The 26,636-nt window shown below is 47.1% G+C and overlaps 1 protein-coding gene across 5 annotated transcripts in view; it reads right to left on the reverse strand.

Annotated features, from left to right (window-relative positions):
• plekhg5b (pleckstrin homology domain containing, family G (with RhoGef domain) member 5b) overlaps positions 1–26,636 on the reverse strand; it is a gene marked incomplete at its 3' end in the record, with an annotated part of 49,860 nt that overhangs the window by 12,188 nt on the left and 11,036 nt on the right. For 2 of the 5 annotated variants that reach the window (XM_083675148.1, XM_083675149.1), the window contains exons 2-9: positions 25,111–25,187; positions 8,805–8,946; positions 8,220–8,319; positions 7,843–7,903; positions 7,435–7,526; positions 7,027–7,163; positions 6,002–6,168; positions 4,543–4,599 (exon numbers count right to left, since the gene is read on the reverse strand). In XM_083675148.1, the coding sequence (XP_083531274.1) occupies positions 4,543–4,599; positions 6,002–6,168; positions 7,027–7,163; positions 7,435–7,526; positions 7,843–7,903; positions 8,220–8,319; positions 8,805–8,946; positions 25,111–25,187 (833 nt within the window). Of the gene's footprint in view, positions 1–4,542; positions 4,600–6,001; positions 6,169–7,026; positions 7,164–7,434; positions 7,527–7,842; positions 7,904–8,219; positions 8,320–8,804; positions 8,947–18,046; positions 18,239–25,110; positions 25,188–26,636 lie in introns of those variants that run through there. The other 3 variants (XM_083675150.1, XM_083675152.1, XM_083675151.1) reach the window with 2 other exon arrangements.

Below are 26,636 nucleotides of genomic sequence, written 5' to 3' on the forward strand. Positions count from 1 at the left end.
TTGGGGAGGAAAGAGGGGGCGGGGCTCCATAAAAAGTGGAGGGGGGGTTGGGGGGGCGGGGGGGGAGTGGGTCGATCTGCATATTAAGGGCGGGGCCAGAGCAACAGCTTGCGGGGCTCTCCGGCTCCAACACACATCCTGGTGCTTCAGAGATGCCAACTGTTCCTTTAGTGGCTCGCCTTTTGTTTAGCCGCCTCTGACGTCAAGTTTCCTTGTTCTTACACCCCCCCACCCCCCCCCATGATACACAACAATCCCCCTCTCCCCCCATCCTCCTGTTCCTTTTCCTTTTCTCCAAAACCACTGCATTTCTCTGTAAACACACCAGACCAACTGCCTTCCTCTCAACTGTCTCCCCCGTAGTAAATGAAAGTTATACGACAGGACAGTACATGCAATGCTCAAACTGCAACCGATGCATGGGAAGAGCCTCATGGGAAACTACAAAGCACTTACTAGCATAGATTTTTTTTAGAACAGCAGGAATACATGTAGGAAAACAGGAGGGCAAAGAGCTAACAACAGCATGTCTTAATGAATTGGCGTTAAACCACAGTGACTTGATGGCAAAATGGGTTAGGGTCAGCATTATTGTGGTTTAGACCAATAATCTTGTAAGTCCACAGGACTTTCCCCAATGCATTCTTGGATGATCATAACAAGGAAACAAAGGGTCATTATTGACCAAAGGCAAACTCTTGTGTTGGGTCTTGTTTTAGTGCTTGTTCCTCCTAGATAAGACCAAGCACACACCTCTCTCTCAAGAACACTTAACAAGCTCATCTAAAAATACGCTTGTCTGCATTTCTCACAACTTCCAGAAGAAAGTTCGCTTTTAATTGCAGCAGTCACACCTCACTAACCACATCTCATTAGAGGGTGGAATCCTAACTTGAGATCTGGGCGCATTAAGTCAAATCAACGACATCAATCAATTTTCCCATTGACATGAATTTGAACAAGATTTATTGAAATGTCAGTTACGTGCGCAGATTTTTTTCGAGTTAGGATTCCACCCTATGTTTACAAGTGTCTCCTGGCTGGCCTGCCCTCCTGTGTAGCCCTGTCTGTCAGCCCCCCCGTCAGTACCAGACAAGACCCTGAACTCTGCCTCCTTGGAGGCTGGCAGTCCTGGGAACTAGGCCTGGTGCAGTCAGTGGAGCTAGTCAGCGGCCAGGTTAATGATATCAGCTCTCGTGCTCCTGCCTGCTTATCTTATCACAACCATTTGTAGTCTTAACCTTGGTTTGTTAGTAAAAAAAAAATTATAAAAAAAAAATCTTTAAGTGAGAAAAGCTCCAGAGAGGGTAGGATTGTATTAAAGGTGAATGTTTTGCAGCAGCAACCCCCTTCTCTTCCGCTTCCCGCCCCTCTGCTGCCTGTGTCGATGTTATTTACCAGATAAGAGCTTCCCTTGATCAGGCTGGCTGATTAACGATGGGAAAACAGTGTGATATTAACCTTCCTGAACACACTGAGACACACCCGCAAACACAACCACACAACCAAACACACACACACACACGCACACATACACACACACGTTACGCTTCACTGGCTGGGAATGCAGTGTGACCCCCATTGGTCAACATAGCATAGTTTTCAGGGCCAGTAGAACGCACTGGCCTCGCTCCAGAATCAGACCCCTAATGTAATGCTAGTGCAGTGGAACAAACAAAGAAGCTTTCAGACGGAGGGAGTCAGCCGTCAATCAGTCAACAATGCCACCCAGGTAAGCCTAGATAACACTGACCCACTGCACCTACCAGCACTCTAAACATGTCACAGGAGCCCCTCCGGCAGCACACTGTTTCTATCACACACACACACACACACACACACACACACACACACACACACACACACACACACACACACACACACACACACACACACACACACACACACACACACACACACACACACCAAATCTAATCTAATCTACAAGAATGAACATGTCAGTGTTGAGTTTTAAAGTAGTATACAATGGGATTTCCTCATCCGATATTCAGTCTCAACATAGCCAGCATGTCAAGAGCCAGAGAGATGTGGACCCCAGGGAGCCCCGTCTGTCTCACCTTGCAGTCCGTTGGTGAAGGCGTCGGGTCAGAGGGCACCTCTGGAAGGCTCTCAAGGCCCAGGTCCCAGCTACGCCAGGAGGTCAGGCGCCCAAAACGCACCATTCTCCCTCAACAGCCCTTCTCTCTCCAAACGGAATACTACGGAGTGAAGTCCAGATTCCAAAAATCGAAGGGTAGGATGCTACATCCAAAAGGTTTGAGGCGATCCGAAAAACGTGTCCGATGTCAACATTCTAACCCAGGTTACCAAAATCCAAAGGTGTCCAAAGCACAGTGGAACGATTTCCTCTGCTAGCAGAACAGTATAGCTGAGCTATAGTCAGAAGCGTCGGTCAACGATCACATGGAGATCATAAAATCACTGTGTCAATGCATGTGTCTTCCCTCCCTTTCCACCAGCCTCCACACACACACCTCACACAGTCTGCTGCAGACAAAGTCTCTCTTTCTCTCTCACACACACGCATACACACAGCTCCACCTACTGTCAGTCACACATACACCTACTATTTCCCCAATGCGATTCAAGAGGCTGCTAGCCCCTCCCACACCTGTAGAGCAAACACAGTCTCGACCCTGCCTGCCCAGGCAGACTTCACTATTTTACACATAAACAAACAAACATCCCCATTTACGCTGAACAGACAAAGCTGGAAAACTACTGTATGATACATACTATTGTTCCCTACTATTTATGTTTTGGCTGATCAACAACAATGGGTTCAGCTTTTCAGGCTCACACCATTTTGAAGAAGTCAGTGTTTTTCCACGAGCCAGTATCACACTGCAGCACCCCTCTGATATCGGTACCACAAAGACACGTGACTACTTCCGATTCACCTATTGTTATTGGAAGCCATATTGCGTAAACTGACCACTGTCACTGTGTATTCACACAGAGGTTTGACGGCCAGAAATTAATTAAATGCTAATTAATTGAACCTGGCTAAGAGCAACAATCACTACTGTAGTCTGCCGGGATATTGATGTCACCTTGGTAATACCACCTTTCCATGGCCTAGAGAGGGGTGCTTGATGGGAGACATGACCGTTTAAGCAAGTCGAAATAATACATGGTAACTCTGTGTGTTTGTGTGTGTGTGTGTGTGTGTGAGTGTGTGAGTGCGCGTGTGAGAAAAGTCCTCCCTCAGGCCACTGCAGCTCCACAGTCACCATCACAGTCACAGATCCCTCTAGGCCAGACCACAATACTGGGTGAAACATGAGCCCCAGTGGACCTGCTGCAGCTAGGAGGCACTTCATAGAGTTCCTTCTAGTTATGTCACAATGGAGAGTTACACTCAGGATCTGGTTCACACAGTGGAGAGGGAAGGGGGCTGGTCATCTGAGCCTCTGTCAGTCAGTATGACCTGAGGACTTACCTCATACACATGGACATGTCTGAGTGTGTGGAGGGGATCGAAGGAACCTGAACATCTCCATCAGATTCCCATCTGTGATCAACTGCACTGTTCTGGTCTCACTTTACAGAGGCCATTGCACTTACACCATAGGTAGACATTTATACTGTTCATATTGTGTTGATGCAATTAAATAATTCTACGAGACACAGGAGACAGCAAACAATAATAGTGTGCTGCTATGAGAAAACATTACCTTTTCCACAAACACTGAAGCAATTTTTCTAGTCTAAGGTCAGACCAGTTCCTTAACAGTCAGACTGGGCTCTGTTTCCCTCCCAGTGAGTGAGTGTATCTACTGCAATGGTAATGACCCACAGTTGCAATGTTGTATTTGGTTTTCTATAGCAACCAATGGAGCATATTACATAAAGACCTAATTCAAAGAGTTCAAAGATCACAGCACTGTGAATCACATGGCCATAAGGGCAGCAGTCCGTTTGATATTTATTACTACTCACTGTAAAACATGTGATTGCATCCTGCCGAAAAGTTTCTATTCTCAGGAAAAAGGGAGTACAGTACCCGAAACCTATATTTAAACAGGAAGTTGCATTTTCATCGGCCAGCACAGGATAATCCAACTCTGACAAATTACAGTAGCAGTAATTCAACCGTTGGTCTAGCTCATACAACACAATAAACAGGAAATACCCCATTCAAACACAGAGTAGGCTTTTACAAGAAAAAGGACATCCGGCTGCCCTTAAATTTGAAGCATGGCGCAATCCACTATAATGCCAAGCTGTATCTTCTGTCGCTAGGGCAAATATCTAAACTAACTTGAGCAAAGTCCTTGGTTAGGTATGGAGCGGACATTCCAGCTTTGAAGGGCCAGTACCGTAGATCCTTAATAAGGGCTGCAGACAGTTAATCGGAAAAGTCTAATGTCTTGTCCTATTATCTCTGTTACATAACCTGTGCGATGCTGGCATACCGTGTGGCCCAATGCCCTAATCTCAGAGTTTCAGTGATAATAGTACAGCCAAAAGATCTGCATGTATGTAGGGCTCCTGAGAGGTTCAGTGTGTGTATATTACCTTTGGTTCACTCTTTATCTCCCCCTTGAGGACAGGGTGAGGACTGCTGCTCTGGGTCTAGTCAGGATAGAAAACACAAGTGTACTGTATCAGTCTAAGCTAAGTAGGCAACCCATACAGAAAAAATAACCCTGGTAATATGTCTGGTAATTCAGGTATTATTCAAAACATTCAGGAATATTAAAAGTATTTCAGGTAACATTTCTTTTTATATTTCTTCTTGAATGGGGACATGTGCTTCATGAATCTACTCATGAAACAGCAATAAACTAACTCAACAAAGACAGGAGTGGGGAGGATGACACACAACTCCCGCCTCCTCCTCAGCCACCCCCATGTTTATCTCACAGTCTGGCTTAGACTTCTTACTTACAGAACCCGCAGACGGCGGTAGAGTGCTGTGTCAACAACCTCAGATCTCTCATTCTCTCTCTCTCTCTCTCTCTCAGCGTCTACCTGTTTCCTAGCCCACAGCTATGGTGACATCATACCCACATTGACTGTACATGCAACCCTGTCTAACCTCACTGTGAGTGGGTCTAGACTTGCCTTCAGGGCGTATCACACACCTGCTGACTTGTTTTTGCCGGGTAAGAGGAGAGGGCTAGTCCACACAGGCCACTTACTAACCCTTGAAGGCAGTGTGCACAGATATAGAGAGGGAAAGAGCATAACACTAGCTAACTGCTGCTGTTGCACTGAGAACACAATTGCCGATGTCGTTCAGAGGTCCGGTGTAAAAGGACGCCACCTCATTTACTTCAAGCCAAGTTTGCCATGCGTGGCACACAACCAAGAGCTCATTTCAAACTTGAATCCAACCTTGAGAAAACACTAGGTTTAGGTCTCACTCAGTGAGAGAATTACTTCAGGGCACAATCATGTATAGACGTCATCTAACTCAGGCTGAACCTGATGACTCTAGCCCAGTATTAAGCCCAGACTAGTACCAGGGTCAAGTTATTCATCAGGTCCAGCAGACGGCCTCTTTCAGCAACCCTCCTCCTTGCCAGTGTAACCACTTCCTGCAGAGAGTGGCACGGCCTGTTCCTGAGTGAGGTCATCAGTCTACCAGGGCAACAGAGAGCTGTTACTCTATCACAGGCCAGGCTGGCACAGAGGGTAAGGAGGAAACCCATAGGGTGACAGTGGGAAGGGTGAGGAGGAAAGGGTTCTAGTGTTCCAATGGGATGACAGATAAAGGTAATGGAGCATGAGGCAATGACTGGATTATGAGGCAGACACACAACATAGACCACAGGCATCATGGGATCAGGAGTGAGAAAAAGGGAGGGGAGAGTTTCATGAGGCTTCAAAGATGAATGTTAGGAGTGTGTGTGGGTTGGTGTAAATGACAAAGTTTAAGTGTTTGTGCATGTGTCTGGCTGAGTGTATTCACCTGGGTTTCTGTTTGTGTACATATATCCCAGGCATTTCACATTTCTGCTGTTTTACTCACCAGCAGGTCGACGCTCTCGCGGCGTCCCAGGGAGCCGTGCTCCACCTTCTCGCTGCCCGGGGTAAGGATGTAGGGGCTCTGCCCCCCTGAGGGCTTCATGTTGGGCAGACTGAGCGAACGCAGGTCCTTCACCCCCTGCTCCACCTTCAGCTCATCTCCTGGCCGTGCTGAGGAACCAAACAGGCAGGATCAGCTCCCTGTTGAATGTCTCTGTCCTCAGCTCTAACCATAACAGGTCCTGCGAACCTGGCCTAGGGAACAACTCAGGACCCAATGCAAAGTGGGACCGGTTCCACTTGATACAGCATTTTTTTGGGGAAGGAGAGTCTTATATCCCCCTATAAGAATGAATTTGATTGACAAGGGCCAAGGTTAGAAGAGAATAGAGTAGAACAGAAGAGAATAGGTGACGGTATGCTAACAGCTGCGGATTGTTGAGAGGGAGGTGACCTCTGTATGCATGCCTGTGTGTGCCGTGTGGCTCCAGGCTGAGAGGAAGAAGTAAGAGTAGCGTGTGTTTGAAACGTACAGCATAGCACATAGTTATTTGTCGTGGCACGGGAGATCTATTATGACAGGGTTGGTATGACCCTTTGATCCACCAGCTGCTACAGATACAGTTCCTTGCTGGGATCCAAGATGGGGGACGCCCTGTACAGTTTCCTCTGAATTACGGGAGTGACAGGAAACAGAGCCCCTGCCATCTGTCCCACCCAGGCATTGTTTACACTTGGGTAACAAGAGATGTAAAACACTTGGGGAAAAAAAAAAAAAAAAAGGCCAAATGACTGGATTATATTTTCTTTCATCGTAATTAAAGAGATGTCTTTTTAATTCAACTTATTTCAATGCACTCCTGGGATCAAAGTGTAAACACATACACCACCATTTGTACAAAAAAAAACAAAAAAAATACACACAGACATCAATGAACGGAGGTGGATTCACTGCAGCATACGTGGGAAACAAAGATGCAGTAATGGCAATAGACACTGCTTCTCCTCCCCTGAGCGGTTATCTCTTACCTTTTACTTTGAGATAGTGGCCCCCAAAGCGGTAGGCCTCAAAGTTGAGGGACAGCGGAGTGTTGGACTGGTCCAGGAACAGGTCGACCCGGGACAGCTCGATGCCCTTCCTCTCAAACACAGGACCCAGCACTTCCCTGGAGCAACAGGACACACACAAGATGTCACACTGGTCAACACAGACACAATACCCTACATTACCATCGTACACAACAGATAGCCTGCTATTTAAAACAGACTATTCATGCAAGATTTTAGATAACTATAACACTTCCATTCACACTAATGTTGCTTACCCTTTTAACCACTACTCGGACAAACTCAGAGTAAACCTTGAAGACTGACATAAATCAGGTGTCAGAATCATTGCTATTCCTCCCTCACAGTGCTATTCTCCTCTCCTCTCACCTCAGGGTCTTCTTTTTCACAGCAGGGACGATCTCTGTGTCGATGTCCACGTTCAGATCGAACTTGAGGCTGAAGCACTCCTTGCTGGGGTCCTGCAGGGGGCGGTAGACAGACACAGTGGTAGTGAGTTCAGACCTGGCTGCAGCGCTGCAGTGCTGGAGAGATACAGGAGTCCCTCTGTGAGAGTTATCAGCAGAAGTCACAGTGCCTGTGCTGAGAATGATGTCTGTTTTCTGTTGTCTATCTATCTGCATGGAGCCCACAGCCATTTAGGATTATCCTAAAATCCAACTTTCCACAAAATATTGTACGGTCGTCGCTGAAGGCGCACTCAATGGGAACTGAGGTGGCAAAGTCGTTCCTTCAGTCGTATTTCTCTGTCGCACCCCTGACTGTATCAAACCTCACATCAGTGTGTCGCCGGCGTGGTTTCTTCTTCACCAACTTCATCCCTCCAGCTTTACGCTCCCTGGAAGACCAACAGCAAACGCACACGCTTCAAGTCAGTACCATCAACTCAACAGCAGACAATGAATCCGAAAACCCATGGAATTTAATGAGATGTCATCTCCGCAAGCGGTGGATGAGTCCTAACTCACTCGTACAGTAACCACTTTGACTAAACCTCACTGACGACAGTGCGGACATTCCTCGGTCGCCTAGGTTTTTTTTTCTCCTTCAAATGAAAGCGACGAGTGTCATGATGATGGGCCGTGTTACATAAGTGTGGGTGACTGTGATGATGTAATAGAGCATTGACGTTAGGAGTGGGTGACTGAACTGACCCGCGGTCGTTGCCTCCCTCGTCCTCCTCCTCCAGGTCAGAGGGGGGGCTGGTGGGCGGGGGACAGGAGCGTGTGGACACGTTCCGGGCCAGGATGGAACCTATGGGGTGGGAACACGCAACACGCACGCACACGCGCACACGCACACACACACACACACACACACACACACACACAGTCTGTTAAATATCATATCTGTTTGATCCAGTGTTCAGGAAACCAGACTGAATGTGACAGGAAATTCAGAAACGGTTCATCTGCTGAGCTCTGTAAGTCACCATGACGCAGAGAGAATGAGTCGCTCTGACAGACAAACCCTAACTATCAATGAGTAGGTCAATGAGCAGCACGTCATTTCACATCAGGCCATCTTTACTTGACGGGGAGTTGCTTATCTAAAAGGTCATAAACCCATTTCATGATACAATCAAAGCGTGGGGAAACACGACAAGGTTTTAGCATGTGGTCTCAAAAATGTGTTGACTTGTTTTCCCTCTTTCAAGATGGAAGATAAACCTTTCTAATGCAGCTGTCACATTCAGAACCAGTTGTTATAGTGTCTCTGGTCTTTGTGTGTAGCGTTACCTTGGGGTTGCAGGTCAAAGCGGGGATGCCGGTCAAAGTGCATGTTGTTTGTGTCATCCAGGTGACAGCGTGAGTCACATGACTCACACAGGTGAAGGGGGTTCTTGTTGTTCAGGTCCTGGCAATCCGGGTGGTGGCACACCTGGAGAGATGGGGGGGGGGGGTGTCAGACAGGTGGAAGTACCAACCATCCAGGGCAGTTGCCCGGCAGTGACAACATAAAGCTCTGCCCACTACACACACGCGCGCACGCACGCACACACACACACACAGACAGACAGACAGACAGACAGACAGACAGACAGACAGACAGACAGACACACACACAGACACACACACAGACACACACACACACAGACACACACACACACAGACACACACACACACACACACACACACACACACACACACACCTAAGGCAGACAGCAACGTGTCCTAGGCCATTGTTTCTACAATCACAGGGGCAATGAAGTAGACATTGTTTGTTGTACCATTGCAAAGGGTGAGGGACTCTCTCCTCTCTCCTTCCAATATATTTTGGCCCATATCTGGGGGGAAACACAAAACTGACCTCAGATACTTAAGACACGCTCCTCTACAAAGTCACGCAGACAGGCAGCAGAAGGATTTTGGATTATGGCTCTTCGTGCCTGGAGCGAGACACAGACAGACCACCCGCCCTCCCTCCCTCCCTCCTCACCCTACCGGAGGGTAGGAGCTCCAGGGGGGTCTCTGCTTGTCCTCCCACCAGGACCCCTGACTGCCCCCCCCTCACCCTCAGCCCCTCAGCCTGACAGGAAACGAGGACATATGGGGAGATACAATAGAGGTCCTGCTAATGTGCTTCCTGTCATTGTCTCTGTGTGCTTGGGAGTGTGTGAGTGTGTAGGTGTGTGTGTGTGTGTGTGTGTTGGGGGAGGGGAGGTGTTGGGGGAGGGGAGGTGTGTGGGGGGGTCATACCAGGAAGCCTGGGCCTTCATGTAAACAAACACATACAGATACACACAAGCAGAACAACAGCGAGTTTCCGCAACAGCACACTCACTGCACAAATTGGATAACTCCTTCACAGCCCTGCTGGAGGTTCTTACTGCATTCACAAAGCCAATTAAAAAACACCTGCACAGGTATCGAATGCATGGATATCATAGAAATACAGCACATAATCTCCAGCTGTCCACCAATTCACAGTGAATGGGACACCGTCTGCCATGAAGTTGCACTTCCACATCTCTGGAAGCAGCCAATTAACTCTCTTGTTTTGAGTACAACAGACACTGTCTAGAAAAAGTGGCCCTGTCCTGCCCTACCTTCCAGCTCAGAGGGTGTGAGCAGCACTGTCCCCTAGCCATGCAGTTTGGGTCCACATCCATGGCAGCGGTCAGGTCACCCAGGAAGTCAGACACACATCCACTCCACTGCACTCCTCCACCACCTCACTGGTCAGCTAATAAGGGTCCTCTCTCCTCTCTGCCCCCCCCCCTCCCCCCCCCCAAAAAAAAAAAAACACCACGAGCTGCCTAATTAATCCAGTCTTCTCAATGTCTAGCCAGGTTAAGCACTAATTTTGAGGAACTGGTTACAGAGAGATGGGGGAGGGGTAAGGTTAAGACTGTGGCTTGGGGAAGAATCCTGGCATAGACATGAACCATAAAAAAAAAAAAAAACGAAAAAAAAAAACCGACCGGCTTTCAGAAGTCCAAAGCCCCCCTAATCTTGAGCCTTAATTGGTGCCTGCGCTCTGTCAAAGCCATCTGACGGTATTGTGGAGATTAAACAGCCCTGCCTCTCTCAGTTAGCCAGCCAGCCATGGTCTTGTCTCCTATCCTCTCCACTCTTCTCTCTCCTCTCTGCCCTGACTGACTCCTCCCTCCCTCCCGCCCTCCCTCCCTCCCCCAGACAAGGACCGCTGCTACACCCAGAGCCCCACCAGCTAGCTAGCCACAGCTTCAGAACAAACAGCTCCGCAGGTTTTAAATAGAAAAGAGAGAGAGAGAGAGAGAGAGAGGGAGAGAGGGAGAGAGAATGGCCTTGTTTACTGTTATAGGCATGACAAGCTCTCCTCCAATAAGCACAATTAAGTTAAGTGTGCTTTCATGTTTTTAGATGGAGCATGCCTAGGCTGTTGGATGGGAGCTTTGACTGCTGCAACCTTAAAAGAAAGGCCTTGTTCCATATAAACATTGTTATAAGTTATGATGGTATATTGATATTCATATTAATCAAGTTTGGATGGAATTTTTCCTTCTGTTGTCTCGCTCTCTCTGTAAGCACTGTGCTAACACAAGTATGTCCGAGAAATCAAATGAGTACTGCTTTCAATTTGTCTCCAGAAAATAACAATTACCCTTGTCCCCCCCCCCCCCCCAAAAAAAAGTCATATTCACACACGCAAACACAAACAAACAAAAGCCCAGAGATTTCTTCTCAGCCTCCCCTCCAGAAACACTAACCAAGGAGCCAAGAGACAGATGTGAAATCGCCCTAATGAAATTGAGACAGACGCTCAGACCAGTGAAATAAGAGCAAATCACATGCCATATTTAGACAATAGCTCAGAAGAAAGGTAACCAACCAACAAGCTAGGGCGTCCACATTCCTGCCGCAAGGAAAGCAGCTGAAAATATCTGCCCCCAGAGAGGAAACAAATGAGTGTGTCAGATGGAGAGATCAGAACTTCTCCTTTCCTGGATCAGAAGGTACGAAATCAGACCCCAAAAAAACTGAAAAGAGAGTCTGGACAAAAAAATAAAAAAATAAAACTAATTTCAGAAAAATAAAACTAAGAAATGTGTGTTTTGGTATTCAAATAGCTGGGGATATGAGTGAGCACAGGCATTTTTGTAATAATGAACATTCCTGATGATGGGTGATGTTGATGGATACTTTGGTAGTCAGCTGTTGTCTCACAGTGGCTGCTAGTCAATGTCCTGCATCGCACGCACGCACGCACACCTTAGACTGTAAATGAGTCTCATTTGGTGTCTATCGTGGCAGACACACACACACACACACACACACACACACACACACACACACACACACACACACACCTGAAAGTATTCGGAAAATAAAACTAATAAATGTGTTTTGGTATTCAAGTAGCTGGGGATATGACTGAGTACAGACATTTTTGTAATAGTGAACATTCCTGATGACGGGTGATTGATACTTAGTTATAATGGTATTTCCAACAATAGCCCAGATTTTCCATACAACCTGTATGATGGTAAAGTGGCTTGTATGGGGAAAATGTTTCAACATCATTTCATACGAGAATGTGATGTCTAAAAGCCAAGCCAATAGACAGCACCTCTGTACAGCTCACAGACAATGACGTCTTTGGGAGAGACGTTCTCATCTGACACTGGTCTCTCAACAAGTATATCCTCTAGCATCCATGATGAAACTAGGGTGCTACATGCTAACTCCATTGCCACTGCAGTGGAGATGGGGGCGCACTGGGAGATGAGGACTGGGAATGAGGACTGGGAATGAGGACTGGGAGATGAGGACTGGGAATGAGGCGGTACGAGTGGACTGTGAGGGAGGGTGATGATCAATGACAGCTGAGGGGGGTGGGGAGCGGAGTAGGAGCTGCAGATGGAGAGCGTGTGTGTGTGTGTGTGTGTGTGTGTGTGTGTGTAATGCGAGTCTGTGTATGTGCATGTGTGTAATGTGAGTCTGTGAGCGTGTGTCATATCATGTGTGAGTGTGAGAGTGTCCGTGTGTGTGTGTGTGCGTGTCCATCCAGATGCCTGCTCTCAGCTCTGGGGGATTAGCGGTAGGTTTGGAAGAGGAACAGTGACCTAGGCTGTAGTGACACACACACTCTCCTCCTCCCCCCCCCCCCCCCCCCGACAGCTGTGAACACACCCCGGCCCCACTGCGACCCTCACACCGGCTTATCACATCCACCGCCACGTGGCACCTGCTTACACACCCTTGTTTTCATGCATACCCCACACACGCCAAGGCACCGCCCCCCCCCCCCCCCCCGTCCCCCCCCCCCCCACACACACACACACGTGTCATGCATGTTCCGACACAGCTCCATCAATGAGTGGTTGGCTATTGAATTTAGGGTGTACGATGGGGTCCACTCTCTGACTGCAGCTGTCACACTGTAAGACACACACACACACACACACACACACTCTACACACACTCTACACACACTCTACACACATACAACCCTACAGGAGGGGGGAGAGGATGCTTATCAGCAACCATTTATGAGAGTATATGGACGTTTCTCCCCCTATATCACATACCCCATTAGGAAAATACTGATAATACTGCATACCTGAGCTGCCAACAGCAGCAGGATCAAACACACTGACTGACTATCTCCCTGCAACCTCGGGAACGCCCCCCAACTCTAATCTGAACATCCTGTCCTGCCAGAGCACACCTACTCAACTCTTACATAACCCCAGCACCACTCATCTCAGTCTGTGCGCGTGTGTGTCTGTGTGTGTGTATGTGTGTATGCACATGTTGTTAATTGTGTCAGAGGATTAGCATATGAGCACACACTTATCACTGGTCACATGTGCAATATCGTGACAGACGAGGAAACTGGTGGCAAAAAGGGAGACATTGCGAAAGAGGAAAAGAGGCACCGCCCCAGGTCTTTAATGAGACCCGTCACCCTTGTTGTGTTTGGTTTTATGCTCCACACACACACACACACACACACACACACACACACACACACACACACACACACACACGGCATGATGCTGTTTGCCCTAGCGTTGCCCACACCCAGAGAACAAACTCAATTCCCTGCCCATCCTCCACTGGGTCATCCACATCCACTCTCTAGCCGCTCCCACGCTCCGCTCTGCTCTCCTCCCAACATGAGACACACCAGGAGAATAAAGAACAGCAAATCAAAGTCAGCCTGAACCAACACACTACTCAACAGCCATGACGAATGCTCAGAGTAGAGACAATAGGAGATATTGTTTGGTTACGTTGTTACGTGGAGCACAAACCACATTGAGATTTGGACAGGGCTAATTCTGTGCAGTATATATATATATATACACATACATACATACATACACAGCTTTCTGTTCAATAATTGAGAGGATTTGTTAACTTTGTTAACACTGGAGTGGTCCTCTGTGGCTCAGTTGGTAGAGCGTGGCGCTAACAAAAGCTTAGGTTGTGGGTTTGATTCCTGCTGGGACCATGTATACTGAAAAATGCACTCACTGCAATGTAAGTCGCATTGGATAAAAGCGTCAGCTAAATGTTGCATATATTATGAAGATTTGTTACGGTGTGCACAGAGTAGGCTACTTCACGGACCAGCCATAACACGTTAGAGTTGGCAACTTCATGAGGTTCTCCTCCAGGGTGAGTTATAGCCCTCCTCATCGTCAGTCATATGGATCAGCAAGAGACAGCTGTCTCAGAGTGACTGCTAGTCAATGTCCTGAGTCACACACACACACACACACGCACATACACGCACACACACACACACCATTGGTTAGACCCCGTCATGCACAGTCTTGTTTAACTAATTCGATTATTGTACACAACACTCACACACCCAAACCCAGACAGACAGACAGTACTAGTCACAGGTTTCGTACGGGTCACATGTCAAACTAATGAAACATTTCCAAAACACAGACAGAAGCAGTACAAACACATCATTAATGGCTCATACCCTTTGAACAACACTAATAGCACACCCATTCACAGGCTGCTCCCTCTCCCTCTCCCTCTCTCTACACCACACAAACAAACACAGCGGGCCGCCTCTTCTTCTGATTAAGATAAACAAAAGAACCGATACAGACATAGTGTAGACAAGACATAGACATGACGCACACATGACCTGGCCCATCATTCGGACCAAGCTAGTCAGAAGAATTTAGAAGAATTGGACAGCCAGTCTTAGTTGCTACAACAAATGTTTCAGACCAGGGAGGGTTATGCTGCCCTTTACGCCCAAACCACCCACCCGCCCGCCCGCCCTCCCTCCCTCTCTCTCCTGGTCTGGTACTTTGTGTACTTTGTGTGACTTCTCCTCTACAGCTCTACTAGACTCTAAGGAGCTGGCAGGCCCTCTCTTTACTCACCACTGAGCCACTGGGCCTGGACCTGGACACTCACTCACCAGTCACCACTCACTGACAGCTGTGCTGCCTGCAACAGCACTGACGAACGATGAGACGTAGCTAAAAATACTCCATCAACCAGGGTTTTAGTGCATTAAGAATGACGGATCGACACACAAATCTTAAGAGCTAATAATTGCCTTGGGAGGGAGCGAGCTTGTAATACATCAGAGAGATGACATTAAAAAACTCAGAACCTCTGGTCCACACATCACTTTGTTTGTTGCCTCTTTTCTTGGAGAACTCATTTTCATGCCCCTCTTGGGAGCAGCTGTGCACGTGACCCCCCCCCCCCCAAGTATAATGTTGAGTTTGGTTTCCTAAACATTACCCAGGCCAGTGTAGTCATAAGGTTTGGGCTGGTAGGTGGAAACAAAGGGGGGGGGGGGGGGGGGATCAAAGGGAGCCACCGGGTCAGAACAGATTTATTTTTCAATAAATAAGCGGTGTGTCTGTAGAGGAGAGGCAGGGGAGAATCGTGCTCTTTCTTCTCCCGCCACCCGTCCTCTCTCAGGCTGGACGAACAGTGCCAGGGCCTGGCTTTTACTGCAGAAGGCCTTATGCAACACAGCATGCCTGCCTGCCTGCCTGCTTGCCTGCCTGCTTGCCTGCCTGCCTGCTTCCAATTAACTCTCGTCTCTGGATGGGGTTGGGTTGGTCCTCCTCTCCAAACACATATGGATCTCTTCAAACGGAGGCACTTGTTGCGCTTGGTCCACTCAGAGAGGGTGAGTGAGCATGTGTTTCTAAGACACATGTGAAGGTCTCTGCATGGACAGGGCTGGTTGACAGGATGTGATGTCTTTCAAGCACATGTCTGCAGGTAGTAAATAAGCAGATGAGGTAATGTGTCCAATATGGCCCTAAGATGCCGGCTTTTTAGTTCAAATCTCCTGAAATTACTTTCAAAGCTGGATCAAAGATTCCAAACCAAAAAGCCTTAGAAAGCTCACCGCATCTATGCTACGGTACCCAACCAGTGGAAAAGCCCCAGGTCAAACTGTGTATGACGTATGACTGACTCGTCATGTGTTTATATGTATTTAGATGAGTTGTCAGGCAGAGTAGATTTGAGGAAACCACATTTCATAATGACAAGCCTCCTCTGCACTGTGACACATCATCGGACTGGAAGGAGAGGGCTGGCTGCTGGCTTTTCCCACATTACACACACACACACGACACACAAAAAGTCACACACAAAGTCGCACACAAAGTCACACACAAAGTCACACACAAAGTCAGACACAAAGTCAGACACAAAATCACACACAAAGTCACAGACAGTCACACAACTACACACAGCATATTCACTCTGTACTGGAAGTGTTTCATCATGTTAAAATAGACACACCCCACAAGCTATTCCTCTCATGGACAGTGTTAAACCCCACCTGTCCTAAGAGTAGAGCATAACTAGTGTGTTTTGCCTTTATCCCCAACTGATTGGATTTGAGCCTGGGTTTAGAAGGAGAGTAGACCCTACCATGCTAAAAAAAAACAACTCCTCTCCACGGGTCAAAGGTCTATTGGATTAGTGATGTTTGGTCAGCATAGGCAGAGAGCTTGTGAGTTTATCATACCAGTAGGTAGACAACCTCAAGGACACATATCTGACACAGCTACACAAGAAATAGCTCCCTTTTTCAAAGTAAACATTCCACCGACAGTGTGTTTCAACATGCAACGCAGAGATTTGCCTACAAAACTGCACACACTGTACATGCGCACACCCACACCTTGAAAAACAGTATGAAGCAACAGTCGAGACCTTTTCTCTCTCAATTACATCCAGTTATACCATTTTCCTAAGCCACACAACATCCTGTATCTGCTCCTTCAATACACAATCACATTTCTAAATCAGTTCTCTCTAAAGCGTACACGTTTCTTTCTTTACAGTAATTACAGTAGGACTTCCTTCCCTAGGAAAAAAAAGAGCTAACACTTTCTTACACACAAAAAACATTTCTAATGACTCAATTGTACAGGTTCTTTACAGCCATCACAGGAGGCCTCTACACTTCCAGTAGGAAGAGAGGTGACATTTTCTGACACAGGCTAATCGACGTGACCACATGAGAGAAGCACCACTCACCAGCAGCTGGCCTCTCCGCACGAATGCAGTCAAGTGTACTGACTGAGTGTTGTCTCAGGCAGCGCTGGACTATGACGCAACCTGCCTTCCTATCCATAGCTTCAGGGAAGGAAAAGAGAGAGAGAGAGATCGACAGACAGGAAAGGCAGTGTGTGTACCACCAAAAAAGGAGGAAGTGAGAGAAAAAAACCAAAAACTCCATGCTGGAACTGCATTAGCTGCTCAAAGACAAATGAGGGATTCCTCTAAACGGCTGCTCTGGACGGAAGGCTGTTCCCACTTTCTCAACTTGGAAATTGATCGTTTGGAAGCCACTTTCAATTTTGTACAGAGAAAAATGGGAAAAAAAGGGGGGGGGGGGGGGACCCTGGCGGGTGCTGAGGACCTTGGGTTGTTGATATAAGAAGCAGATGTGAAATATGCAGACGCTGGAGGAAAAACAGACTCACGGGCCGCCAGGCTGCATCTGATTTCTGAGCGAGTGCTATCATCATCGTCACTCTCAGACAGCAAACAGCAGGGGGGGGGGGGGGGGGGGGGAGAGACGGCGAGGGACAAGTGAGGCTAACTGAAATAATGGGGGTGAGGGGTGGTCATCGTGACGGAACTTGAGGGTGTTATATACACCAACAATATCGCTGTTCAAAAGAAATGCCTCCTGTCCTAAATTCACTGGTCACGTATCCTTGAGCTTGCTCAGTGTCCTAGCTGCTCTGTCCCTAGATAACACCCTGCAGTGGAGCGAACACATCCTTCTAAGTTTCTTTCAGAGTCATTGAATAACGGACACCCAAGTGTGCCTACACACCATCGTATCAGGATCAACAGGGAAGACACCACCCGGAGTAGACAGCATCATGCCACATGCCAGGTGGATGAAAGGCTATTTCAAACCTTTTTCCCTTTCCTGTATTCCTTTCACTTTGTCTCGGTATTCATGCAGACACAGGGAGAAGCTGTGTGAGAGCTACTGTATCAAGCTCTCTTTCTCAATCACTCACCTGCATTAGTGTGCTGGGAAAGACAAGTTCTCTCTGAATTCCGATGGGTCAATAAAAAATAGTAGTTCCAAGGTCCAGTGGTTAGCAAATGGTTAAAATCGCACCATCAATAGGAAACCTCTCTTTAACTCCCTCAGCGTGAAAGAGTGTGTTTTGACGTTTCTAAATCTGGGGCTCACATGTACAACAACCCCAGAGGATAATCTGACAGACAAGAGGCTAGAATGAGCATGAATATGTAAGTGGCTGTGTTTACAATACCCACCCCCCCACATACGTACGTACGTACGTACGTACGTACACACACACACACACACACACACACACACTCCTCAGCCTCGCCTTTCCCTCTGCTCAGACACGTACAAGCACACACACATCCTCTTGGCTGACTCATCCGGTTATATAGAAACCAGACCTTATCCTAAATGTCTCATATTGCACATCCCCCTCAGTAGCTTTCTGATGTTTACGTTTGTCAGACTTTTCAGCCCTTCTGAGAACAGGGTTAACTCTACCCTTGCATCTCTCTCTCTCTCTCTGAAAAAATGGGGGAGGTGTGTCATGGTCTTTAGTGGAGGAGGTGTGTCATGGTGTTTCCTCTGAGAAGAGAGTAGTTCTTATCAGAGGCAGTAAATGGTGACGTATTGTATTATCATTGTAATGTATTATCATTTCACAGGTTACTTGCCAGTGAGGGGTGTCTCTAAAGACAGCTCTGTGCATCTTTGCATGGAAGTTATGATCAACACTGTTCTGTCAATTGCTGATGGCTGCACCATCACACAGTACCCCCCCCCCCCCCCCCCCCGGCTTTCATCCATGTCTTCTTTGAATCTACTACACTGACCACAAACACAGGTCAGTCCACCGCTCTCTGTTCTTTTGTCATTCAAGCTAAGCCTAGATGAGCCTCGTTTAAGTCCTCTACAATTAGCCAGCTCAAAAAAACAATTCAGAACCCCAGGGCTGGGGGGGGGGGGCACAATTTGGGGAGAGAGGGAGGGGTTGTGTTTGGGAGGCCCTGTGCAATACCCTCACCCCCCCCCCCCCCCCCCCCCACACACACACACACACACACACACACACACACTGTCTTCAAAACAAGCCTAACTACAGAGACCACCCCCCACCCGGCCGCCCGCCACCCCCCGTTGTCAGCCTCAATTAGAGCAGTCTATATTTAAAAGAAGAGGCGGCAGCAATGCAATTACCCTGAAGGATTAGACCCTGGTGGCAATGCCATTGTTGAGGGGGGAGAAGGGGAGCGTGCATGGGTGACCTTCCCTTGATGCCTGACCTTGGCTTTAACCCTAACCTGACTGTAAGCCAGCCAGGGAGAGATCAAGAGAGAGATGAAGAGGAAAACAAAGGGGATACATTTGTGTGTGTGTGTGTGTGTGAGTGAGAGAGAGAGAAGAGAAAAAGGGAGAAAAGATAAATATTTCAGCAGTAGTCCTCTGGAAGATCCTTGGGCTGTTAATGTTTCGTGACTTCAGTCAAGGCTGATTTAGAGAGGCTGCGCCATTACTCATCTCATCCACGGTAATAACATGTTTTGAGCTGTTCTACCTTACGATTCCTCCTCCGACTGAGGCCCACAGACTGCCGCTCTTAAACAGTTCATTAGCCGCAGTAATTGTTTGCTCTCTCCAAAATTTAAGCCAACCAACAATTAGAGGGGGTTTGCAATGAAGTGGCGCTTCGCATGCGAAGGGATTTGGAGTTGTCGTGTCGATCCATCTCACCGCTGGGGGCCTCCTCTTAAGTCTTTGAACCAGCCAGGCTGCTATATTGGTCGTCCCAAGGCCGTTTCCATTGGAGCGTCGGTCAGGTGCCCTCTTCCTGTTATTCCCCTGTCTGCTACGATTCCGCTTCCTGTCAGGGTTGCTCATGGGGATTGGGGCTGGCGTCACTGGGACCCCCTTCTGCCTTTGAATACTTCCCTGACAAGACATTCTACCGATGGGCATACGTCACATGTTTTGGGCCATCAACATGTTTTGTTCTTTTTAGATGTCATTCAAATGCTGTTTCTCTTCCGCATTTCTTTGACATGATGTATTTCTCGGATTGTTGCACTAGTCTACAGAGAGAGCATCTAGAGGAAGAGCAGTAGCATCAGAATTGTCTTAATACGATGAGCTGACTGGCTGGTCTTTTATAATTGAGGTACTATAAAGAATCACAGAAAATTACAAGGTCTCTTACGTCAGACAGTTTTCTACAAAACTATAAAATAAATCTAATTTCAAGTAAACACATGGAAAAACACTGAATCTACTAAATCCAGATAAACATTTACTTCTGTCTGATAGATCTATATCTGGTTCTTCTGAAATGTTTGGGAATACCCCCTTTCCCTAATGCTAGAATAATGGAAAAGTACAACAGTGTGTGTGTGTGTGTGTGTGTGTGTGTGTGTGTGTGTGTGTGTGTGTGTGTGTGTGTGTGTGTGTGTGTGTGTGTGTGTGTGTGTGTGACAGCCGTTAGTTGGTTCATAGCTGATGACTGTGTCTCTGTGTGTGCGAGTGGGAGTGGAGAGCTTGTTGAAGCCTGCTGAGACCTCCCGTCTGCTGTGGGCAAGAAACACTGGGAATTTCTCAATCAGGAGCATGCTGCTTCTACACCATTCATCAAAGGGCCAGGAAAACCATTGTGTCACAGAGAACCAGTTCTATACCTACTCATCTTGTCCGCTAAACTTCGCAGGTTTCTCAAGAATATCGGCAACATTTGGAAACACACTGGTCTGGCTCTGTAAGATTGCATACAGATTGCATACATAATTACAGATGTAATTAAGCTATCATCCATTTCTAGGAAGACTACCCAACATTACAACATCTTCCTTATCATCCTCTTCCTCGAAGATCATTTACAAGGCTGCTAGTCACCAACGGTTTCCTGCTGCAGGTTGCTCTCGATTACCCTCTGTCTACCTGCATTAACCCTAGGCACTGTCACAACACCTAAGCCTTTTGCACATTACAATACTACCTAAAGAACATATTGTACATGGGAAATTTAAATACCTCATACTTTGAATACATTCACAATTATCTTTATCATTAAAACACTCATCATGTAACTCATATACTGTAGGCCTATCCTTTATGGCATGAAAGGCAGAAACATGGCGTCCTGGTCCTTTCACAGTTTGCAACTGTTATTGTATCCTCAGCCAATTTCCCCTCCTGTCGCAGAATTGAGACTCCACTGAAGTACTTCAATTCTGTTGCTCCATACGTTTCCCTAAAGTGTGTCTTGCGGGGAAAAAAAAGCGAATGGTTTGAAATTAATGTAAAAGCTGTCATTAGCGCTGTGGGTTTCTCTGTAAAGAGGACCGAAGTGCCACAGCCTTTAAAGGCGTATCAAAGAGACACTGCTATTTCATATTGAAAAACCATTAGCCTACTTTTCCTCAGCAATCCTAATGCCCAAATCAGGCTTGGAGTCCAACATCACAGTACCACAGCCCATCCAATGCCAACGGTGATCCAGACATTTCATATAGCAAACTTTCCTAAACCCTTACACAACAGTGATGTCATCCTTCCTCTTTTCTACCCAGAAATCCCAATCGAAGACTCTTTGCACTCTCTCATTTCTCCTTTTGAGCCATTAACTTGTCTACTTGAGCTATATTTATTTTGGTGCATGTTATATAACTGCAATACAAGCTGTGTGGAATATGTGGATGACAATCAAGCATGAATTATGTACATATTTTACTGCTCCAAGCAATATTAAATCACCATAGCTGACCTACGGGATGTTCGAAATATTTTTGGATTCATAAATGGACAGCCAAAGACAGCCATGACCCTGCACAATATTGGGCTACTTTTCATGCAAATGATAGAGTAGAGCTTGTGCATAGGCACAGATGCAAGCACCTACACATGCAAACGTACATACACACATGCATTCCGTGCAAACTCGCTCTTTCTCACACACACACACGCACACGCACACACACACACACACACACCACCGTCAGGTCCAAGACCTTTTCAAATAGACTGCATGTTCCTCATTAGCCCCAGGCAAAAAAAAAGAGGAAGAAAAAGAAGGGAAAGGGCAGGAAAATTAAAAGGATGCACACAGCTGCTTTAAATAGTCCTCTAATCCGTCTGTGCCAAGAGACTGCTCCAGCCTTGCAGGAGAGGAGAGGAGCCGGCCAAACAAGAACCACGATGTTGTCTACATTAGCATGGAAGGCTCTATACCTTCTAGGTACACTAGTGATTTGGTGTTAGTGGGCCTGTCCTGTATCATACCTAATCTAGAGTGTGCTCTATCGGTCTACCTGGAACTGGAAGCTCAATCCCTGGCTTCCAATCCCTCTAAAGATCAGTGTTAGGATCCAGTATATTCAAAAGATAGGTAATATCATGTTCTGAAAAATATCTGGAACTATGAATCACATTTCTGTGTAAACTCCCAATTTGGCCTAGGGTGCTCAAAACAGCATTATTCCCACCAGTGATATGGGATAGGGACTCTTGTGGGTCTGGGACTGGGTCTGTGACTGGGTCTGTGACTGGGTCTGTGACTGGGTCTGTGACTGGGTCTGTGACTGGGTCTGTGACTGATGAGGTAGACTTTCACAGAAACAGTATCAGAGATATGAATCATTCACAGGAACAAGTGAAAGTAAAAAGAGAAAAAAAAATGGTGACGGAATGAAACCAAGCGTAAGAGAAAGAAAAACAAAGGAAGAGAGAAGGATAGAGAGAGACAGGGAGAAGGAAGTCAAGTCAGCTGATTGAAACTACTCTCCTCCTCTTCCTGCCAACCCCACCTCTCTTCCCAATCCCTCCATCTCCCTCCCTCCTCCCAGTGAGCCTCCAGCTGTTTGAACTGGGAGGGGCTGCGTTGCCTTGGGGACCCACACCTAGTGGGCCCTGCCTGATCCTGTCCTGTAGTGAGCCAGCCAGCCAGCCAGCCAGCTAGCAAGCGGGGGGTAATTAACTCTGTATATGTGGGAGCCCAGATCCCTGAGCGAGCTCAGACTGGCCTCTTCTCCTGAACATGATGAAAAAAAGCTAAAAACCCACAGTCAGACACTCAGTATTAACACAAGACTACGTCCTATGCGCCTCAACCACCTCCTTCACCGACCGAGACTCAAAGTCTACCATGGCTTCAAAAGCCTACATACAAACCTCTTCCTGGAATGACATGAAAGTGTTAATGCTAATGCTTCTCTCTTATACACACACACCCAGTGTAATGTGGTGACTAGTACACAGCAGTAATGTCAGTACTTGAGACACCTGGAGTGATTCAGCGAATTACAGTACAGGTGGACTCACGCGATATGAGCACTCACGCTGTGACTGGAAGAGACACAGAGCCCTTGAGGAGCTGATCGCAGTGGAGACAGAAGCCTTTAGTGAAGGCAGAGTTGTAAAGACTATACATGCTCAAATGCTATGGAGGGCTGAAGTGAGAAATGAGACTGAAGCTCAGAACTCCTCTTAGTGTTTGTGTCTGTCTTGTGTCCTGTTGCCAAACCCCGGCTGTTCAAAGGCATTGTTCATGGTCCTTAAAATACTCTTAAAGTGAAATATAAAAGTTTAATGTTTTTCTCTTTCAAAGTGAAATTTCTTCTTTGATGCTTTTAAAGCCACAGGGGATTTAATACAAAGTGTATGTTTATGCTCTAATCATGTCTCGTGTTTGAGCAGTACAGGCAGTCCAGAGTTAGCTCATCAAAAGGGAATAACAAGGGATGGGAATGACTGGTCTGTTTCACTACCGCCCCCTGCTGGCAGAGATCTGTCATAGGGGATACTGTGTTCTTGAGGGCAGTGGAAAAACAACTTAGACAGTTACTACTAAACGTCTAAACACTGTAAACAACAACAGATTGTCTACTGATAGAAGATACTGATCAGCCAGTATGCAGGACAGACGAAAGGAACATCAGGGGAGGGGCGTAGAGCGAAGGGAAGAACAGGTGAATGAGAGAATGAGTTGCTAGCAGTTGAAAACAAGCCCGTTGAAAGTCCGTCCCTCCAGTCTGTCCTAGTCCCAGTCCACAGCTAACAAGCCTGGTCCTAATCTTCTAACGTAACGTGGGCCGTGACCCCAGCCAAGGAGACAGGTGGCGTCGGACGGGCTTTGTCCCAATGGACCCCCCCATAACACACACATAATGTAGACACTTCACCCACTGTGTACATTAACTAGCTCTTCTTCTTGCTCAACTCTGCAAACAAATCCTAAAAGGCTGCCGATGGAGTGGACTCTCGTTGTCTGTTTAATATGAGTGAGGGAGGGATAGTCCTCCAATGTTTCCATCTTCTCAGGGAAAGGGGGGGACTGAGGGGAGTCTGCTCAATAACAAGAGAAGCTGGAGGAGATGGCTGAGAGGCTGGGAGGATACTCCAGGTTAAGCTCTGAAGCTCCCCTCTTCAGCCTTTCCTTTATTATACCTTGTTGCTATAGAGAACTACGATATATAACTACCTCTCCCCCTGTGTTGTCTTTATATATATTCAATATCTTTTTCCTTTTTTCCCCCCCCTCCATTCCATTTATTTTCTCTCGTTTATTTTCCTTGTCCTACGCTCCATTGTTTCTATTAGGGCTGAGGAGGGACGCGCTCAGTCATAGAAACAGAACCAGGAAGGGAAAATCCTGCTAATGCAGACGGAGCTCCAGAGAGGTGGACCGTTTGGGGCAGAGCCCACCCCGACCAGACACTGCTTTGGTTTTCTAGTTCATCTGGCTGGGCTCCCGCTTTCAGAAAACCAGTGGCTTCAAAGGAGTAATTCATTTCACAGTCTAGTGACCAGACACATTGCCTCACGCCTCGCACCCCTTTTATCAGCTCAAAGAATCGAAAAAGGAGTCTCTCTGCTTTCTTGATTGTGTTGTGTTTGTAGCAGGGGGCCCCAGCCAAAGAGAGCGTCAATAGAGCTCTGGCTGCCTCTGTCAGGGTCAAGGACTTAAGGGGGCCTTATGGGGCTTCATCTCCGGACTGTAATCTGTGGAGTCTGTCCAAACAGGCCTTCCCTCACCTCCTTTCTACCAGGTTGTTGGAGTCTTACCTTGGAGGCCCGGCGGCGTTCGGGGCACTCTGTGTGCTGGCACACAACCCAGTCTTCTTCCTGGACGGGCTTCTCGTCTGAAACAGCAGGGAAAAGACTGTCAAAAACACACCCCCTCTGTATCACTCCCTGACGCGCATACACACGCACACACAAGACAAACTGACTCAAACCTGTTCAAAACTGACAAAACATGTCAGAAACCCATCAGGCCAGAGAATGCCCTCTTTAAAAAGGAAAAGGACATGAGTGAGAGGACACAAGTGAGGCAGAGAGAGAGAGACAGAGAGAGAGAGAGAGAGAGGCAGCCAATTTGACGCTTCATAAAATGTCAATTTGAAAGAAAGACAGACTGGAATTGGAGAGCTAGGCCTACCCCAGTGGGAAAGTGTGGATGAAAGAAGGGGAGTGAGATGGGAAGCAAACTAAAAAGGGTTAAGGGGTTAACATGGGGAGAGACGGACGGGGGTGCATGGCTGGGAGGAGATCAGAGAGAAATAAAAGAGACCAAAGAGACAGGAAGAAAATGGAGGAAGTTCGAGGAAGTCACGTTTCAGTATGAAAGGATATTAACAGTGGGTACACTATACTCAACTCCACTGGAACAAATCACCACTGCCAAATAAACATCCAAATCTATTTGACTGTTTGCCCACCACTCCATTGAGAGCAAGATAAAAGCACACAGTGTACTTTAAAAAGGTACACAAACGATAAAGAAACCATAACACAGATATCCAATATGTGTCTGTCAATGAATGAGGAAAACAGAGAGAATGCATGTGAATGAGAGAGGAAGCCAAGGAGAGTGTGACAGAAGGAGAGAGAGGGGGGGAGGGAGAGGGAGAGTGAGAGGGAGAGAGAGAGAGAGAGAGAGAGAGAGTGTGAGTGTTGCCAAAAGTCTCCAGTTTCCAGACATGACAGGCCTGTACAGCAAGAACTTTCCGGGAACCTTGGATTAGCAGACCTGTCCACATCTCTTCACCTCTGGTCAAGTCATGTGTATAAAGTTGCAGGCTCCAACATCAATGACAAACATTACTCATATCATAAATATCATAAAATGTTATTTGTGGGGGGCATTGAGTGTACAGTAAATGGGTCTTCTTACCTACCCATATATTACAATGTAAAGACAGGTGGCAATTTCCAGTCAAAAACACTTTGGAATTAAAAAAAAAAAAAAAAAACTGTCGGACTCTCACATAGTGTCTCTTATAGCCACACAAGTAATGAGGAACTAAGAGGGCTTGCTCTGTGTCCAAGTTAGGTCATGCAAAAACAGATGGTTCCTTCCAGAGAACCTCTGGAAACAAGTCACCTTGAGTCATACACTTGGCTAAAGCCACACTAAGAGGTCAAAGGTCATCAAAGGGAATGGGGAAAACAGTGTAATTGGTGCATACCACAGAGGTCCTCTTCTCCATCGGGAGCTGCCACTCAACTTGTCTAGGGTCAAGCTCTACGTCTTTACTAGACGGTTAAACTCAAATTGTCAAAATCCTCAAAATATCAAACACCCGCAG

Source organism: Argentina silus (assembly GCF_951799395.1).
Source record: "Argentina silus genome assembly, chromosome: 8".
Taxonomy (NCBI): Eukaryota; Metazoa; Chordata; class Actinopteri; order Argentiniformes; family Argentinidae; genus Argentina; species Argentina silus.